Source organism: Zalophus californianus, chromosome 3 (genome assembly GCF_009762305.2).
Source record: "Zalophus californianus isolate mZalCal1 chromosome 3, mZalCal1.pri.v2, whole genome shotgun sequence".
Classification (NCBI taxonomy): domain Eukaryota; kingdom Metazoa; phylum Chordata; class Mammalia; order Carnivora; family Otariidae; genus Zalophus; species Zalophus californianus.
In genome coordinates this window covers 141,781,446-141,801,701 of record NC_045597.1, presented here as the reverse complement: position 1 = coordinate 141,801,701, position 20,256 = coordinate 141,781,446, and the positions used below count along the sequence as shown (strand labels likewise).

Below are 20,256 nucleotides of genomic sequence, written 5' to 3'. Positions count from 1 at the left end.
GGGGAAGAGTAGGGATGTTGAGGAGCCAACCCTTGTATTCCAAAGAGCACTTGACAACAAGGGGTTGCAGATGAACTTCGGACTGTGAAAACAGTTTAGCCAAGAAAATTAAAGCACTTAAGTCTATTCCAGTGAATCCAAAATAATACTTTGACATTTTTTTTGTTTTTAAGATTTTGCACTCTATTATTAAAACCTTGTAAAGAGAAAGTGGAAGCTGAGAATATATTAATAGTTAAGAAAGTAGAAAATAAGTGGGCAAAGAACATGAGATTTCAGTAAGCAAACATTTGCAATATATTTGATCTGCTAATATTTAAAAATATACCTGGAGAGATTTCTGTTTTTCAATTTGGAGGAAGTTTTTTAAAAGCAGTAGTCAGTTTGTATACTAAACAGAGGTTATTCTCAGTTAAAACTTTCATTACTCGGATGTTCATATAGAAAAAGGTGTTTTAGGGAACAATTTTATAATGTATACTAACATTACATTGTCATTGAATTCAAGATCTCTACTGAAAATCTTTCCTAGGAAAACAATACAGAATTAGAGAAAAAAAATACTACATAGGAACTTCTGTCTCTATATATATCCTAAGTTTACATTTATGGTGTGTGTGTGTATTTGTATATATGTGCTTGTGTGTATATATATATATTGTACATATATATAGTAGCTATTGTATATATACAAAAGTATATGTATATTTATGAATATATATATGTATATAGGTTGGTTGATTAGTTGGTTAGACAGATAGGGTGGGAGGAAGGCGGGCAGGGTCGGCTTTCTTAAAAAAGAGGTTTGCAACTATTGTAAATTATACCTAGCCACATAGAAAATCATTATAGTTTTATAGTGTAATGTTAAGTGAAAAACACAGGATAGAAATTGCTTGTACTCATAAGAATTGGCTGGAGCACTTAAATCTGGAGTAACATGAAAGTGCAATGCATGTGAAAAAATAATTGAAAGAAATACACATGATTTTTCCCTATGGTGTGGTACTTTTATATAACTATTAAAAATTCTGTGAACTATTAGATTTTTATTTGTTTATTTATTTTAAAGATGTTATTTATTTGACAGAGAAAGACACAGCGAGAGAGGGAACACAAGCAGTGGGAGTGGGAGAGGGAGAAGCAGGCTTCCCGCAGAGCAGGGAGCCCGATGTGGGGCTCGATCCCAGGACCCTGGGACCATGACCTGAGCTGAAGGCAGACGCTTAACGACTGAGCCACCCAGGCGCCCTTCTTTTTTTTTTTTTTAAAGATCTTATTTACTTATTTGACAGAGAGAGACGCAGCGAGAGAGGGAACACAAGCAGGGGGAGTGGGAGAGGGAGAAGCAGACTTTCCGCGGAACAGGGAGCCCGATGTGGGGCTCGATCCCAGGACCCCGGGACCATGACCTGAGCCGAAGGCAGACGCTTAATGACTGATCCACCTAGGCACCCCAACTATTAGATTTTTAGAGGAATATATTTTAACCTGATAGTAACGGAAATTCAGCATGGGGCTGTAATACTTTGTTATAAAATTCTGAGCTAAGCCTGTCTATCCACAGGGTTGTAGTATTCTACGGACACACCCTCATTCACTTCTTAGGAGCTTTCCTAAGTTTACATTTAGGGCATAACCATACATCTGCTGTTGAATTCCTAATTCTAATTCCCCTAGATCTGTCCCATATGGATCTCATCACCTTATGCCTGAACTGTTAGACTGCTTCAAAGACCTGGCAGAAGAAAAATGCCCAGTGCTGCTCTGGCAAACCATAGTTCCTCACCTTACACCCTACTGAGTGGTGCCAGTGGGACCTCAGATGGTCTGTGGGTCTGCATGTTTTAGTTCATCCTAAGACCCCTAGGGGGTGTTGCAATAGTATAATTCTACAGTTAGTTTGTCATTTTTAAAGTGACAAAAGTAGCATTCATAATAGTTAATTACTTAATTCGTTTAGTTTTATCAGTACTTTGAGAAGAACATTTGACTAGGAGTCCGGACACATGGCTTTTAGTCCTAGGTTTTTAATACTGGATTATATTACCTTGGGCAAGTCAGTTAATCTCTGAAATTCAATTTTCTTAAGTGTTAGATAAGAAATTTGACCAATGTCATTTCCGATGTCCCTTCCAACGCAAAATCCTATAGTTCTCTTATTTTCTTATCATCATAAGTTAATTTTTAATCCTCTTTTATGGGAGCATTCCAGATTTCTTTTAGCCTGACAGATGATCAGATAGCTGAAAGCCTAAGGTGCTACAGTGTACATTCTTTCAAATTTTGCTTTTGGAAAAGTTGTCAGATTATAGCCACGTAGTTCAAAAAGAAACATTTATTGCCTTTACAATAGAATTTAAAGAATTTAAATTAAAAATACTTGAGGAACTGGGGTGCCTGGGTGGCTCAGTCGGTTAAGCGTCTGCCTTCAACTCAAATCATGTTCCGGGGTCCTGAGATCGAGCCCCATCGTTGGGCCCCATATCATTGGGCTCCCTGCTCAGCGGGGAGCCTGCTTCTCCCTCTGCCTGCTGCTTCCCCTGCTTATGCTCTCTCTCTGTCAAGTAAATAAAAATAAAAATTAAAAACTAAAAAATATATTTGAGGAACTTTGGGAGGAGAAAACAGTGAATGTTTGAAGAACTTTTGATTATTTTAAGATTTTGGTCTCAACTTTTATAGGTTGTGAACTGGCTTGAAGGGCCTGGATCAGAACAGCTACGAGCCCAGTGGGGGATTGGAGACTCCATCCGGGCCTCCCAGGCCCTACAGCAGAAACATGAAGAGATTGAGAGCCAGCACAGTGTGAGTGCTTTTCCTCTACAAGTTACAGTGCTGTTATTACTGTGCGTAATGAGTAGCGAGTGGGGTGCTAAGGGATAAGTTGCTATAAACTTTGGTATAGGGACATAAAGTGTAGTATGTTTAATATTTAAAGGCCATAAAGTACATTTTGACCATTTAGTATGTATTTATTGGAAGTTTGGTTTTGCTTTTGGCTCCAAAACAGTTTAATTACATATTTTTATAGAAATAAAATTCATGTGAAACTTTAAAAATTACCATGACAGAATAAAGAGTGATAGTACAAAAATAGAACCTTCGTCTGTAGTCCTGAGACAGAAATTATGATCCTTAAATCCTCAGAGGGAGGCCTGGGATGTCCCTGCTTTATTAGGGCTTGTATAGTACAATTAACACCTGAGAATAGTTGCAGAACTGTTGCGTTAATCACAACTGATGGAGAGTGAGTGTAGAGGGTGCAGGATATCTCTCCATTCTTTGTGTGTTTAGGGGCTGCTACTTGTAACTGTGAAGGGGATGATCAAACAAATCTGTTATAAAATTAGAAAATAATCTATAGGCAGATTATAGATAATAATCGTTCAAGAGGGCTTAAAATTTAGCAACTTGTATCTGGAGGAAGTTGATATATGTTGATAAGCTCTTGCTTTGTTAAAGTTAACTCTTCATTATTGAGAAAGTGATAATCCACTTTGTGGATCAATTCATTCATCCTTTTTCTCCCCCAAGTCATATTATTTCTGATGATAATTTAAATAGGTTGACTAGAAAAGTGGAAAAAGAAACAAATTCATTAATTTCTACCTCCTTAGATTATCTGGCTTAAAAAATTGATCAGTTTATACACACACACACACACACACACACGGCATTCAACCTTGCATATAATATGAAGAATAAAACATCTTTCCCATAAATAAGTAATAAAAGAAGCTAGCCTTCCCCTCCAAAAAAAAAAAAAAAAAAAAAAAACACCAAGTGATCAGAAGACACTGTGATTGGATTTATGTGTTAATTGGGGGGGAAAAAAATCACGTGTTCAGGGATGAATATAACATGCGTCATCCTGATCACTAGGATCTAAATGCACAATAATAGAGAACTGAAAAAAATTGATCAATAATAATTTAAACTCTGGACCCAGATGAGATTTATGGATTATGTGAACATCTAATTTTTTCTTTTCCCTTTAACTTCCCCAGTTGAAGTGGTAATTAAAAGTTGGATGGTATTAATAAATGTATATTTTAACTAAATGAGATTAAAGAATAAATGTTGAATCTGCTTTTCTCAGGAATAAATTTGAATTGTTGACCAGGTATCATTTACTCTTTACTAAAGATGTATTTTAACAATATCTGACATTATTTTTCTCTTTAATACATACCATTCTGTTTAGTTCCTTATATTGTTTTCTTTGTAATTTCCCCAAATCAGCTTTAATAATTGCAGTATTGGCAGATAAAATATACACTGTACTCTATAGGACTTTTAAGATAGCTGAGAGAATAATATAGAAGAGGTTTCACAAGATTTGGATTTGGAATCTTCTAAAGATAGTGCATATATTGCCTGCAATTTTCCTAATTAGTACTTGTAAGAGAGTGATTGATTGATAGGGAAGGAAAAGGGCAAAGGGAGAGGGAGAGAGAATCTTAACGCAGGCTCCATGCCCACTGCAGAGCCCCATGCGCTGCTTGATCTCACAACCCTGAGATATGACCTGAGCCGAGATCAAGAGTTGGGTATTTAACTGACTGAGTCACCCGAGCACCCCAGTACTTGTAAGAGATTAAAAATGAAATCCTGTAATTTAAAAAAAATCTGTATATTTTATTCATTTCACAGGGTCCAACATAATGTTTTTTCCTTTTATGCTAAAAAAAAAAACTGAATAATTTGTATTTAATTTATAACCCCTGTTCTGAGGTTATAATCTTTTAATGTTCTTGGTACTTATTTTTTTATTTTAATTTTATTTATGTTTTTAGAGAGGGAAGGGAGGGACAGAGGGAAAAGGAGAGAGAGAATTTTTTTTTAAGATTTTAAGGGGCACCTGGGTGGCTCAGTTGGTTAAGTGTCTGCCTTTGGCTCAGGTCATGATCCCAGGGTCCTGGAATCGAGCCCCATGTCAGGCTCTGCTCAGTGGGGAGCCTGCTTCTCCCTCTCCCTCTGCCTGCCTCTTTCTCTCTCTCTGTGTCAAATGAATTTTTAAAAACTTTAAAGATTTTGGGGCGCTGGGGGGCTCAGTCGTTAAGCGTCTGCCTTCGGCTCAGGTCAGGATCCCAGGGTCCTGGGATCGAGCCCCCCATCGGGCTCCCTGCTCCACGGGGAGCCTGCTTCTCCCTCTCCCACTCCCCCTGCTTGTGTTCCTGCTCTCGTTGTGTCTTTCTCTGTCAAAAAATAAATAAAATCTTAAAAAAAATTAAAAAATTAAAAAAGATCTCTAAAGATTTTATTTATTTGAGAGAGAACACGTGCACACGTCACACAAGGAGGGCGGAGGGGGCAGAGGGAGAGGACCTCAAGCAGACTCCGTGCTCAGCCTACCACAGGGCTCCATCTCATGACCCTGAGATCATGACCTGAACCAAAACCGAGAGTTGGAGTTTAAGCCACTGAGCCACCCAGGCGCCCCTCTTGGTACTTTTTTTTTTTTTTTTTTAAGATTTTATTTATTTATCTGAGAGAGAGCACATGAGAGGGGGGAGGGTCAGAGGGAGAAGCAGACTCCCTGCTGAGCAGGGAGCCCGATGTGGGACTCGATCCCGGGACTCCAGGATCATGACCTGAGCCGAAGGCAGACGCCCAACCGACTGAGCCACCCAGGCACCTGATACTTTTTAAATAACTTAATTCCGTTGGTATTTTTGATATTGACTGTAACTTACTTGAACCCTGTGGATTGTTCTGGAGCATGTTACTATAGGATAACTATATCCTATAATTTGTACCCTTTTTGGTTCTTCTTTTTTTTTTTAATTGTATTTATTTATTTGTCAGAGAGAGAATGAGAGAGAGAGAGAGAGAGAGAGAGAGAACGCACACAAGCATACACAAGTAGGGGAGTGGAGGCCGAGGGAGAAGCAGGCTCCACACTGAGCAAGGACCCTGATGTGGGTGGGACTCAGTCCCAGGACCCTGGGATCATGACCTGAGCTGAAGGCAGACACTTAATCATCTGAGCCACCCAGGCATCCCACCCTTTTTGGTTCTTGAAAACAGTATTTGCTATAAAACATTCTAGACTTTATCCAGAGGATTTAGTTATGAAAGTATCCCCGAAGTCCTTTAAATAAAGATATGTGACACATGAGGGTCCTAAAGACAGGATTTATCTATATTTTACAATTTTTTAAAGATATCAAGAGGAGTAATTATACTTTGAAGTTGGATTATATACCTATTATAAAGAAGTTCACAGAAGGAATTGAAAAGCATATTTTTTTTATTTTTATTTTTTTATAAGCTCAGATATTAGGGACTAAAATCTTTTTTTTTATTATGTTATGTTAATCCCCATACATTACATCATTAGTTTTTGATGTAGTGTTCCATGATTCGTTGTTTGCGTATAACATGCAGTGCTCCATGCAGTGTGTGCCCTCTTTAATACCCATCACCAGGCTAACCCATTCCCCTACCCCCTCCCCTCTAGAACCCTCAGTTTGTTTCTCAGAGTCCATAGTGTCTCATGGTTCGTCTCCCCCTCCAATTCCCCACCTTCATTTTTCCCTTCCTGCTATATTCTTTTTTTTTTTAACATATAATGTATTATTTGTTTCAGAGGTACAGAAAAGCACATTTTATGTTGCATATAGTATGGATGAAATTACAAATTGTATACATAGAGATTCTTGTGTTTAGATTTTTGTTTTTGTATTTTTATTGATAAAGTTTACAACTGTTTATTTTACTTATTTTTAAAAATTTTTTTTTATTTACTTGAGAGATCAAGAGAGAGAGACTGCACAAGCAGGGGTGCGGCAGATGGAGAGGGAGAAGCAGGCTTCCTGCCGAGCAGGGAGCCCCATGCCGGGCTCGATCCCAGGACCCTGAGATCATGACCTGAGCCGAAGGCAGACGCTTAACGACTGAGCCACCCAGACGCCCCAACCATCACCTTATTTTTATACATGAACAAACTGAGAGGGAACATTTTTCAATCACTGGATAGCTGGACAAGTGTTAAAACACCAGTCTCTTCATACTCATGAAATTCTTTTTCCCCTCTCTATATCTCTGTATTTCTCTCTCTCTCTCCCTTTCTGTATTTTTCTCTGTCTCTGTCAGTTTGTCTGTCTCACTCGCTTACTAGCTCGCTCTCAGAGAAAGCTAAATTTCATGGATGTGCTTAAGATAACAGAATTTTTTTCATTCCTATTCTCTTAATACTTGAGGACATATGCACATATATTGATGTTTGCGTTCAGGGACATAGTGCTCAAAGAAAAGAAACATTGATGACTTACGGATTTCATTTCTTTAAATGATGTATGTTAGTTTCAAAATTGGAAGGTGGGGACAAATTGGATGGGAATGTAGAAGAAACAGAATTGGTCATGAGTTGATAGTTACTGAAGATGGATGGCACAAGGGGTTCATTATACTGTTCTTTCCACTTTTGAATAGTTTGAAATTTTTCATTCTGCAAGGTTTACAAATGAGAATTGCATTGTTTTAATCAGTAGGTGGCACTACATTGTCACCTTGAGAATAGGTTGATGCAGGATGAGTATATTAGCTTATGATGTTCTAATATTTTATTAAAAGCTTTCTTTTCTCTTTGTAAATAAGAGTCAACACTTTAAAGCATATGTTGGAGTTGTTCAGGTCTTAATGAAGTTATGACAAATTTCTAGTGTATTGATTGCTTAATAGGGGTAGAAATTAACATACCATTTTGTATTAAATCACTCTGTCAAGTATTAAATTTTAGATTCTTCATAAAAGCATAATTCATAAAACTAAAAAACCCAAATTTATTAGAATATTTAGTATTAATATACAGAAAATGAAAATCTTACTAATTGTAGTTCTTTGTCAAGGAGTGTCAAAAAGTTTGTTTTTTTAATACGAGGTAAGCACAACAAAAAATATCAAGGTATAAGAAAATGATTATACTTAAAATACATTTTAAAGTGTTTTAGTTCAGTAATCTTATTTTATCTTTTGAGTTGAGGTAGGTGTTATTAGGAAAAACACATCATAGGAATGTGCAGAAGTATAAATCTCTGAAGCTTTAGGATTCCATTCGTATCTCCCATCTCACAATGTTGACTTTTGGTCTTTAAAGTGAACACTGTTATGTTGTGCCCAGTAGTAAGCAGCGAAACAGACGTACATGAAGAATGATCACCTATCTCATTGGACATACTAGCCTTAATTAAGTGAGCTGGCAGTGTTTCTTTCCTCCTAGATTGAGATTCCTGTTTCTTGGTTTAAGCATAAATACCCATTACTTCACCAGCTGTGCATCACCACCAGTTCCCGCATGATTCCAGTGTCAATCCTGATGACTACCTCTGTCCTAGTATGTGAGCATTCAAGCTCATCTTACCTACCATCTAATTCTAAATTACATGTCTTGGAATTGATTTTTTTTTTCTGTGCAGTTAAATGTTCGTAAAAGGTAGGTCACAGGATGGCCAAAACTGAACTGAATGCAGCCTGTTCGCCTAAGGTTCTATAAATTTTATATTCTCCTATTTCCTAGGAAGAAACATTTTGATTAATTTGAAGAGAGAGAGAGTGTGTGTGTGTGTGTCTCTGTGCATGCCAGATTTTTTTTCCCTGACATCTCAGGGGGACCGATTATTTCTTTAGGACAACCTCAGTTCCTAATGTGAGTTTCTTTAATTTAAAGTGTTAATTTCAAGAAAAATACTAGTTCTTAAATTGTTTGCATCCTTGTCCTGGTTACTAGGGCCTTTATTTTACAGATAGGTTCAGATTAGGAAAAAATCAACTCTAGGATGGTTGTTCTTAAACCTTAGTGGTCCTAGGAGTCACCTGAAGTGATTGTTAAACTGCCTGTTGCAGAGCCATATGCCCACAGACCCTGATTTAGTAGATCAGGGGTGGAGCTTAGGTATTTTTAGTAAGCACCCCTGGTAATATGATATAGATAGTCCTCACTGTAAAACATAGTGACCCAGGATGCTAATCCTTTAGTCTGCTATTTTTCTCTGAATCATGACTGTTACTTCTTCAAAGAATCGGATCTATTTGTTTAGAGCATTAACTGAATTTACAAGTACTTTGGGAAGACTATGAAATCCCTTTCTATTTTAGAACACTACTGTGATATTTTTCTCAAGTTGTATTTTCTGCTTTAAACCCATCTCCATTAACCTTTATAATCACTCTGTGGTTTCAAAAGTATTTTACAGATAGTATTATGTGATTAATTTATACAATAACCAATAAGATAGATAAGACAGATAATATCATTACTGTTGTACAGAACAGGGTTTCTCAATCTTGGCCCTATGATACTTTGGGCCAGATAGATCTTTGGTGTAGGGGCTGTCCTGTGCATTATAGGGTAATTTAGCTGCATCACTGGCCTCTGCCCACTAGATGCATCAGCATTGTGCCCTCCCAGTTGTGACAGCCAAAAATGTCTCTGGATGTTGCAAAATGTTCCCTCTGAAGCAAAATAGCCCCCAGTTGAAAATAACTGCTATAAAGAAACAGGTTCTGAGAGATAAGTCACTTAATGAAGATGACACCCTTTGTAAGGAGAAAAGACCTTGAGTTCGTCTTTCACATCCATTGTTCTTTTCTCTGCATCTGACTACATTGTCTGTATAATAATATTCAGAGATTTCATAGTAGTTCAAGCAATAAAACAATATGACAAATTAAAGAAACCCAAGTTTTAGGTACAGGGCACAAAAGTAGAACACATTTAGAGCAGTACCTGTTACCTACTTAATTTAATGTCAGCTAATCTACAATGTCTGACATAAAGTGTTTTATATGTTCATTCAGTACATGTTAACTGAGCACCTACTAAATGTCACATGTTGTTCTAGGCTCTTGGGATATTACCACTGTCTTATAATATGGAACTTAAATTCATATTGGGAAAGAGGGAGTGGAGAGCAGGTAAGGCAAGGCTTTTAGGAAAGGCCTCTCTGAGGAGATCACATTTAATCAGAAACCTTGATATGAAGGAGTAATTCAAGCAAAAGGCAGCTCAGATTGAGGACACAGAAGTAAAAACACTGCAGGTTGGAGCTTACTTGCCATTGTAAAGAAACAGCAGGTATGTTGGTGGTGTTGCAGTGCAGTGAGCAAGGTAAGGAGTCACACAAAACAATGTTTCTGAGGGAGTCAGGGGCCAAATCATGTCCATTTAGCCCACAAAAGGGAGTTGACATTTATTTTTTTTAAAAAAATTTTATTTGTCAGAGGGAGAGACAGAGCACAAGCTGCTGGGGGGAGCGGCAGGCAGAGGGAAGAAGCAGACTCCCCGATGAGCAGGGAACCCAACGTGGGGCTCGATCCCAGGACCCTGGGATCATGACCTGAGCTGAAGGCAGATGCTTAACTGACTGAGCCACCCAGGCACCCCTTGACATTTATTTTAAATGTTACATGAAATCATTGGAGGGATTTTTGAGCAGAGCACATTTATGTTTTTAAAAGGTCTCTGGCTACCATATGGAAAATAAGGACTAGGGACAAACAGCAAAACAGGAAGACAGGAGACTAATAGAATGAAGGCAGTAGATGTAATGAGAAGTTGTCAGATTCCTGAGGTTGAGCCAGGAAGACTCACTCTTGGAAAAATCAGGTGTTTGGCTTTAGCCACTCTTAAGTTGGGGAAGACTGGGAGAGAAGCAGCTTGGGAGCTACAGAATTAGTAGCTTTGGGGACAGGTTAAATTTTAGATGTCTAATACTCATCCAAGTGGAGATAGTGAGTAGACACTTGGGTATTACTGTTGGGTTCAGGGAAGGGGACAAGGTGAGGATATTAATGTGGGAATTATCAGCATATAGATATTATTTAAAGGCATGAGACTAGATGAACTCATCCAAGCCCAAAGAGTATTGATTCAGAAGAAAAGAGCCTTTGGAAAGCTGAGCACCAGGTCACTCCTACTAAATTTAGAGGTCAAGAAGCAGAAGGAGGGCCAGCAGAGCTGTTGTGTTTGAGGGAAGAATAGAAAAAGGCATTTCAAGGAGGAAGTGGTTACCTTTGTGAAATGCAACTGAAAGGCCCAAATAAGGTAAAGACTGAGAATTTGCTAAGAGCAGGAAAGACAAAATCCTGATTAGAATGGGTTAAAAAGAGAATGGGGAATAGAAGATAGAATTTGTATAGGGTACTCCTTTAAGGGATGGTCTTGGTCTTGAGTTTTTTTTTTTTAATTGAAGTTTAATTTATATATAGTAATATATATTACATAAAATACACATCTTAAGTGTATATTTTGTTTTTTAATATAAGATACTGCAGCTTATTTGTATGCTGGTGGAAATAATCCAATTGAAAAGAATGAATTGATGATGCGAGGGAGAAGATAAGTGCAAGGGCAAGGCCTTGTGTAGGCAACAGAGCACAGAGATAGCGCAAGTGACGTGGCTGCCCGAGAAATGGGGACAGTTCATCTGCTCTTTTAGTGGGGAGGGCAAAGCATAGGGCTGCAGAAAGAGGGAGGGTCATAGATTTGTTGGTGAGAAGATGAGAGAGTTCTCTTCTGATTGCTTCCTATTGAATTAAGTTAGATTTTTGGCTGAGAATGAAGAGGGGGAAAGGGAGTTGGAGATTTAAGTAGTGAAGTAAGCCAATAATCATGAGAGAGTGGGAAAATGAATTGACTAGAGAAACGTAATAGGATTGCTGAAGGCCTATTTGAGGTTATTTATATAGACTTTATATATTTTTATGTGGAGAGAGTCTATATATTTATATGTACTATAACTTTAAAAAGACAGCTGTTTGCATCGTTGTTATCCAGCCATGTTGCTTCTCTGGTGTAGGTATACAGTAGGCAGAGAAACTAGGTCTGGGGTCTTGATAGGTGGATTGGATGGAAGGAAGAGAGCAGGGCATGAGCATGGGTTGTGCTCTCGGAGGTGATTATAGCTCTGACCAAAGACAGAAGTGAGGGCGTGAGACTCTTCAGTGCTGCACTGTGAAGCAGCAGGTCAGTGGATTGGGCAGTCTCATAGGGTTGGAGGAGTGGTGAGTGTCCTAAAGGGTGTGAATGAGAGAGTCAGTTGCTGGGGGCTGGAGAATGAGATTCTTAAAGATTTGGGAGGTGTATGGTAATACATGATTGTGACAAGAATTTACGTGTGTTGGAGTAGGTAGCTGAGATAGGGTGGGGACAGGATGGTTGCAAGTGAGAGAGGGAATCGGGCAGAGTTAGGAGTGCTGTGTGGGGGTGTACATGGTGGGGGTCGGTGGGAAGGCTGGCCCAAAGAGGAGGGCCGTGACCTTTGTCAAACTCCCCGGAAGAGGGTGCTTAATGGGAAAGGCTTGGAAGGATGTCATCCGGCAGCATGCACTTTAAAGGAGATGTGGGTCTTGAGAGAAAGGGAGAAGAAATGGTCTGGTAATAATTTTCTCTGAGGATGGACAGGTTTCAGGTAGAACAAGAAAGGAAAGGAAACATTTCGAGACCAGGATGAAGCTATACACGATAGATATTGACGTTGACAAGAGTGAGTTCTGGGGGTCATGTGCAAGGATTTGGGGGTTGGGGACTTCTCATCCTCACTTTAAGTAATTTTGCCTTACAAAATTACCATATATGTTACTTAGTTTATCTGGAGGAATTATAAAATGTAATGTAGTTCTTCAGGAGCCAATTTGATCCTTAATTTACAACATGTCTGTTACAGGAATGGTTTGCAGTGTATGTGGAACTTAATCAGCAAATTGCAGCGCTCTTAAATGCTGGGGATGAGGAAGATCTTGTAGAACTGAAGTCACTGCAGCAACAACTTAGTGATGTTTGCTATCGACAGGCCAGTCAGCTGGAATTTAGGCAGAATCTCTTACAAGCAGCTCTTGAATTTCATGGTGTTGCCCAAGATGTAAGTGTCTACTCTGATTGCTTTTCTGTTCTTCAAATGATCTGAACACTTATCTGCACATAATTTTTGCAGGTTTGCATGTCTCCTAATTATTTTTCTGGAACAATAAAATAATTTACTCGTGGGGAGATGATAAAAGTCTTTGATTTTTTTTTAATTTTCATTTTTAAGTCATTTTGCATGCATCTAAACCTTTTTTGTCTAAATAGTGTTCCAACCTAGTAGATGTATTTCATTTTGATTGTTTCTCTGTTTATGCTTTATAACATAGATTGAAATGGAAGTTTCAGTACTTTCTTATATTCTGCTGACCTGGATGTAAATCTTTGTTTTCCTGGTGCATGCATCTGTTTGTTCTGTCTTTTCGGATAACATGTATTCTAATTATTAGTCCTTGTCTTTTAACAGCATAGTCTTTTTCAAGTGTAATTGTGATAACCTCATTAGATATAAACCTCATTAATCATTAAACACTTTAGATGCTGATTACATCAGGGTTATCTCTTTGGTGTCCCTCTGCTTTAGTTGTCTCAGCAGTTGGATGGCTTATTAGGGATGTTGTGCGTAGATGTAGCACCAGCTGATGGAGCATCGATTCAGCAGACTTTAAAACTGCTTGAAGAGAAGCTGAAAAGTGTTGGTAAGCAGATTTTAAAAATGCTGAAACATAAGGGTTCTTTTTTTAGAAATATCATTACTGTTAGACAAGTCAACTTATACTGAACTAATTATAATTATTTATAGGAAACACAGGAAAAATTAGTATAAAATAGGTTTTATTCCCTTGAAGGGTGTAATACATGCTAAAATTTTTATTTTTCATTGATGGTCAGTCACCCTTCCTTCATTGGGCCTTTAGCCTTTCTTCTTCATCCAGCTATATCTACAGGTGCTATGTCTTGCATATACTCTGAACAGTTATTTGTAGTGCATGCATAAGGTGTAATTAGCTGTGAAGTGTTCTGTGATAAATCCTGTATGCCCCAAACTGTGTTTTATGCAATGATTTTTGTTGTTGCTATATCCTAACCTTGTGAATAAATAGTTGGTTTGGTTCTGTGCATTTGTTTCTCCAAATTGGGAATATTGCCAAGGTTACCTACTCTCCCAAGGGGAGGATGATCCCATTTCACTTGACACCAAGGCCTTTTACATTTTACTACAGTAGGAAGGAAATACAGTGAATTTCCTTAGGTCATGACTGGAGAGGAGATAGTGGATGTACAAATGGGAATGGAGGGTTGTTCCGGGTAGGATAGGAGGGCAAAGGGGAATGGAGGCGAGGAAGCAGAAACCTAAGACAGTTTTAGTAGAAAGTGGTGACATGTGATTGAACCAGATTAATTAATTATTGAAAAGGATTTGAGGGAATTTGAAAAATCATGTTTGTATGGGTATTTTACTTGTTAGCAGCCTTTGTTATTTTAACACATAGGCATAATATGTATCTTGTAATTAATTTGCCAAATGCAATTTATTTCAAAGCATCAGAAGTTTTCTAGAGCCATACTTCTCCTTTAAAAAAGAAAAGAAGAATTCCTGTGTGCTTGTCTGGTTTGGAATACTATAAATCTATCCTAAATATTGCTTTTCATTAGGTGTAAGCTGGAAGATGCCTGAATCAAAATATTCAGCATCCTTTTTCAGTGATAATGCATTGCTTGAATGCTTTGAAGTTTTGTAACTCTTATACGTTATTTTTAACAAAATATTTGCCTTGTTCTAAAAATTGGACTACATAAAAGCACAAAGGAAACAAATTGAAAAATATTAGTAACCAAAATAGAAATTTTCACACTTTCTTCCTGCTTTCAGTTTTCAAAAATAATTATCATCAATGGAAATTAACCTTTTGGAAATTCTCTTTAGGCAGAATTTGGCTTGAGAAGGGAGCTCAATTTAAACCACATATAAAGGGGTTTATTGCTTGAAGTGTTCAGAGAACCCCATCCCAAGATAGTTTAATGTACAAAGCTGTGATGCTTGGAATCCAAGTACAATATCTGCTGAGAGGATTTACTTGAGGGAGGGAAAGCACCTCCTTTGTTTTAGAGATTAAATCTAGGAACTTTTGTTTTAGATGTAGGATTACAAGGTTTGCGTGAAAAAGGTCAAGGACTTCTGGATCAGATCTCCAATCAGGCATCCTGGGCCTATGGAAAGGATGTAACCATTGAAAATAAAGAAAATGTGGACCACATACAAGGAGTGATGGAAGATATGCAGCTTAGGAAACAAAGGCAAAGTTTGACTGTTAATGTTAATTTTTGCTAAAGTAACATAATAAAATGAGAAGTGATATAATTTGTTTTCCATACAAAATAGAAGTTGTAACCTGTTAATATAGTAGGCATGTAGTAGGTTTTGGTGAATGTAATTATTGTATATAATTGTACTAACAAATAATGACAATTTGTTCAACTAATACTTCTCCCCTTTTTAATTTTAATTCAGTGGTAAAATTTCAGTTGCACCCAAGTACTTTGCATTCCATGTCTCCAGTATAGCCTATGACTCTTTCATCTTTTAAGAAAACGGTTTTTCTCCTTTTTCTCCTTTTTGGAGAATTTTGCCTTTCCATTTTCATTTGGTTTAGAGTTGCTATTAAATGTGTCATCTACATAGATCAGTTTCTTCATCTAAACTTCTGACTCACAAATTGTCACACATTCTTTGTACTCATCTTTGCTCTGAAAGGATTAGACAATAGACTCTGGGTAAGAGGCTATTTAGTTTTATTTTGTATAGAGGCCGGAATTTAAAGGATTCTTTGAAAATTCAATTTGCAGTAGCAACTGAGAGAGCATTACAAAGTAAAGGATTAAATTAATATACGAAAGTATATACAGTGTAGCATGGTTGTATGAAATTTTTGCACACTTAGGAATTTTAAGGTATCAACAAAACCTCACAAACTATCTCTACGTCACAGAGAAAATACTCATTAGGCAGAAATTCCTTCAGCCTCACATGCAAACTTAACCCATTTCATTATTTTATTCTAATCACAAAGGATGCTATAGCTCTGTTCTTAATAAGCCAAGTTTACCCTCATGTCTTCCCTGTCTACTCTCATTCTCTACTCTGATCTCTGCCTCTCATTTAAATGCTTAAGTCTCTCATTTAAAAAAAATTACACACATGCGTATACTTTCCTCTTCAACCCTCTGTCTTCTAGCCCTAGAATTCTCCTTTCTGACAGCTAAGTCATTTGAAGGTCTAATCTACACTCATACTATTTATACTAATAGAGGTTGAAGTCTGGAATTGTGATGCCACCACCTTTGGTGTTCTTCAACACCCTTTGGCTGTTTGGGGTCTTTTCTGTTCCATATAAATTTTAGGATTATTTGTTCCAGCTCTGTGAAAAATGTTGATGGTATTTTGATAGGGATTGCTTTGAATGTATAGATTGCTCTAGGTAGCATAGACATTTTAACAATCTTTGTTCTTACAATCTATGAACATGGGATGTTTTTCCATTTCTTTGTGTCTTCCTCAGTTTCTTTCATGAGAAACAGACCCTTTGCCTCTTTGGTTAGGTTTATTCCTAGGTGTCTTATTGTTTTTGGTGCAATTGTAAATGGGATTGACTCCTTATTTTCTCTTTCTTCTGTCTCATTGTTAGTGTATAGAAATGCAGCTGATTTCTGTGCATTGGTTTTATATCCTGCCACTTTGCTGAATTCCTATATGAGTTCTAGCAATTTGGGGGTGGAGTCTTTTAGGTTTTCCACATAGAGTATCTGTCATCTGCAAAGAGAGTTTGAGGGCGCCTGGGTGGCTCAGTCGTTAAGCGTCTGCTTTCGGCTCAGGTCATGATCCCAGGGTCCTGGGATCGAGTCCCACATCGGGCTCCCTGCTCAGCGGGAAGCCTGCTTCTCCCTCTCCCACTCCCCCTGTTTGTGTTCCTGCTCTCGCTATGTCTCTCTCTGTCAAATAAATAAATAAAATATTAAAAAAAAAAAAGTGAGAGTTTGACTTCTTCTTTGCCAGTTTGGATGCCTTTTATTTCTTTTTGTTGTCTGATTGCTGAGGCTGGGACTTCTAGTACTGTGTTGAACAACAGTGGTGAGAGCGGACATCCCAGCTGTGTTCCTGACCTTAGGGGAAAAGCTCTCAGTTTTTTCCCATTTAGGGTGATATTCACTATGGGTTTTTCATATATGGCTTTTATAATATTGAAGTGTGTTCCCTCTATCCCTACACTGTGAAGAGTTTTAATCAAGAAAGGATGCTGTACTTTGTCAAATGCTTTTTCTGCATCTATTGAGAGGATCATCTGGTTCTTAGCCTTTTTTTTAATTAATGTATTGTATCACGTTGATTGATTGTGGATGTTGAGCCACCCTTGCAGCCCAGGAATAAATCCCACTTGGTTGTGGTGAATGATCCTTTTATTTTAATTTTTTTAAAAGATTTTATTTATTTATTTTTGAGAGAGAGCAAGCGAGCATGAGCTGGGGGATAGGCAGATGGAGAGGGAGAGGTAGACTCCCCACTGAGCAGGGAGCCCAATGAGGGGCTCAATCCCAGGACCTTGGGATCATGATCTGAGCCAAAGGCAGACGCTTAACTGACTGAGCCACCCAGGTGCCCCGGAATGATCCTTTTACTGTACATTTGGATCCTACTGGCTGGTATCTTGGTGAGAATTTTGGCATCCATGTTCATCAGGGATATTAGTCTGTAATTCTCCTTTTTGGTGGGGTCTTTGGTTTGGGGATCAAGGTAATGCTGGCCTCATAGAAAGAGTTTGGAAGTTTTCCTTCCATTTCTATTTTTTGAAATAGCTTCAGAAGAATAGGCATTCTTCTTTAAATGTTTGGTAGAATTCCCCTGGAAAGCCATCCAGCTCTGGACTCTTGTTTGTTGGGAGATTTTTGATTACTGCTTCAGTTTCCTTGCTGGTTATGGGTGCGTTCAGGTTTTCTATTTCTTCCTGTTTCAGTTTTGGTAGTTTATTATACGTTTCTAGGAATGCATCCATTTCTTCGAGATTTCCTAATTTGTTGGCATATATGTTCTTATAATTGTATTTCTTTGGTGTTGGTGTGGTCTCTCTTCTTTCATTCATGATTTTATTCATTTGGGTCTTTTTTCTTTTTGATAAGTCTCTTCTGTTGGGTTTAGGTTTTATTTGCTGTTCTTTCTCTAGCTCTTTAGGTATAAAGTTAGGTTGTATATTTGAGTCCTTTCTTGTTTCTTGAGAAAGGCTTGTATTACTATATATTTCTCTCTTAGGACCACCTTTGCTGCATTCCAAAGGTTTTAAACAGTTGTGTTTTCATTTTCATTTGTTTCCATGAATTTTTTGAATTCTTTAATTTCCTGATTGACACATTCATTCTTTAATAGAATGCTCTTTAACCTCCATGTATTTGAGTTCTTTCTAAATTTCCTCTTGTAACTAAGTTCAAGTTTCAAAGCATTGTGGTCTGAAAATATGCAGGGAATAACCCCAGTCTTGGTACCATTTGAGACCTGATTGGTGACCCAGTATGTGATCTGTTCTGGGGAATGTTCCATGTGCACTCGAGAAGAATGTATATTCTGTTGCTTTAGGATGGAATGCTCTGAATATATCTTTTAAGTCCATCTGGTCCAGTGTGTCATTCAAAGCCCTTGTTTCCTTGTTGATCTTCTGTTTAGATGATCTGTCCATTGCAGTGAGTGGACTGTTGAAGTCCCCTACTATTATTGTATTATTATCTATGTGTTTCTTTAATTTTGTTATTGGTTTATATAATTGGCTTCTCCCAAATTAGGAGCATAAATACTTAGGATTGTTAGATCTTCTTGTTGGATAGACCCTTTAATTATATAGTATCCTTCCTCATAACTTTTTTTATTTCCCTGGAGCATCATCCTCAAAATGAGTATTTGAGAAACTTTGTATGTTTATCTTCGAAGCTTGTTTAATGCTAACTGGCAACAGAGATTTCTTTGGGTTTTAGTGTACTACTTCATGCTTTGCTTCAGTATTTCCCAGAATCCATTCTGTCCTCAAGAGGGTTTGTAGTTAGGTGTCTTTCAGGTATTTTGAAGTTTTGAAGTATTTTGATGTAACATAGATATCCTTAAAATTCTTACAAATCAATACAAAGTAGTTGAAGTCTCCATGGTATATAGGATTAAGTATTTTAATATACTACAAAACATGTGTGCCAGATGATGTTAAAATAGTTATTAATGAAACTGAAATGATGTTCTACCTTTATGTTTGGGTTTATTAGATGTGAAGACATGGTAGATGTGCGAAGGTTAAAGATGCTTCAGATGGTACAGTTGTTTAAATGTGAAGAAGATGCTGCCCAGGTAAAAGATCAATCAGGCACATGATGTAGTTGTCTTCTCTTAAAAGATTGATTTCACCTAACTGTAAAAAAAAGTGTACTTTTCATGGTTCTTAGAAAGTAAATGGATTAAGTCAAATTCTAGGTTACCTTATTAAAATAATAAAGTGTTTTTTTACTTCCAGTTATTTTACTGGTCTCATTTGACTTACCTTCTCAATGAAATCCTCTATTGAATGAGAAATTGGGATTATTTATTATTTATGTTACATATATTATACATGCTAGGATTAAGGCTGGTATAGCACATTGCTTTTTTAACTTGCAAGAGGGTTTTTCAACTAGATGAGCCATATGCTGTCTTTGTGTAGTTAGCATCAGAGAACATCATTTCACCTTGACCTAGAGGAACTTTATGATTTTAAATAGTAACATAAATCTGTAATTAGATTCCACTAAGATCCATAATATATAAACACATGATCTTTTTTTTTATTTAAATTCAGTTAATTAACATATAGTGTATTATTAGTTTCAGAGGTAGATTTCAGTGATTTTCTGTAATACTCAGTGCTTGGACATTAAGGAGAATACTTGATCTATTAATATAAATCATGTGCTATTAATTTTAAAAAAGTCCTCTTTAATATATCTTGTCCTTAGATCTTAAAAATTTTGAGGGGGAGGAAAAGTCATTAATTCATATAGCTTTCATTAAATGAAATAAGCTATTAAGAACTTAGGTTATAACTAATAGATTAATCATATGGTAGTAATTTTTCTTTTTATAAATATGGTGTTTTGATATAAGAAGAGTTATGGATCCAGCTTCACTGTTCTCTATTTTTATTTAGGCAGTAGAATGGCTAAGTGAACTTCTGGATGCCCTGCTTAAGACCCACATCAGATTGGGTGATGATGCTCAGGAAACGAAAGTTTTACTGGAAAAGCATAGAAAATTTGTTGATGTTGCACAGGTGCAGAACTGGTTATCTTCCTTTTCTACAAGCTCAGTGTTTGAATAGCTTTCTGCATGATTATAATGTAACTTAACCCTCCAAGTCCAAGAAGGTTAGTTATGTTATTCCAGAAAT

At 37.3% G+C, this 20,256-nt stretch overlaps 1 protein-coding gene across 3 annotated transcripts in view; it reads left to right on the top strand.

Annotated features, from left to right (window-relative positions):
• The window catches only part of SESTD1 (SEC14 and spectrin domain containing 1), a 139,156-nt gene that overhangs the window by 106,961 nt on the left and 11,939 nt on the right, over positions 1–20,256 (top strand). For all 3 annotated transcript variants that reach the window (XM_027589534.2, XM_027589533.2, XM_027589535.2), the window contains 6 exons: positions 2,686–2,808; positions 12,672–12,866; positions 13,392–13,506; positions 14,947–15,106; positions 19,103–19,184; positions 20,017–20,139. In XM_027589534.2, coding sequence (XP_027445335.1) covers positions 2,686–2,808; positions 12,672–12,866; positions 13,392–13,506; positions 14,947–15,106; positions 19,103–19,184; positions 20,017–20,139 — 798 coding nt within the window. The remainder of the gene's footprint in view (positions 1–2,685; positions 2,809–12,671; positions 12,867–13,391; positions 13,507–14,946; positions 15,107–19,102; positions 19,185–20,016; positions 20,140–20,256) is intronic.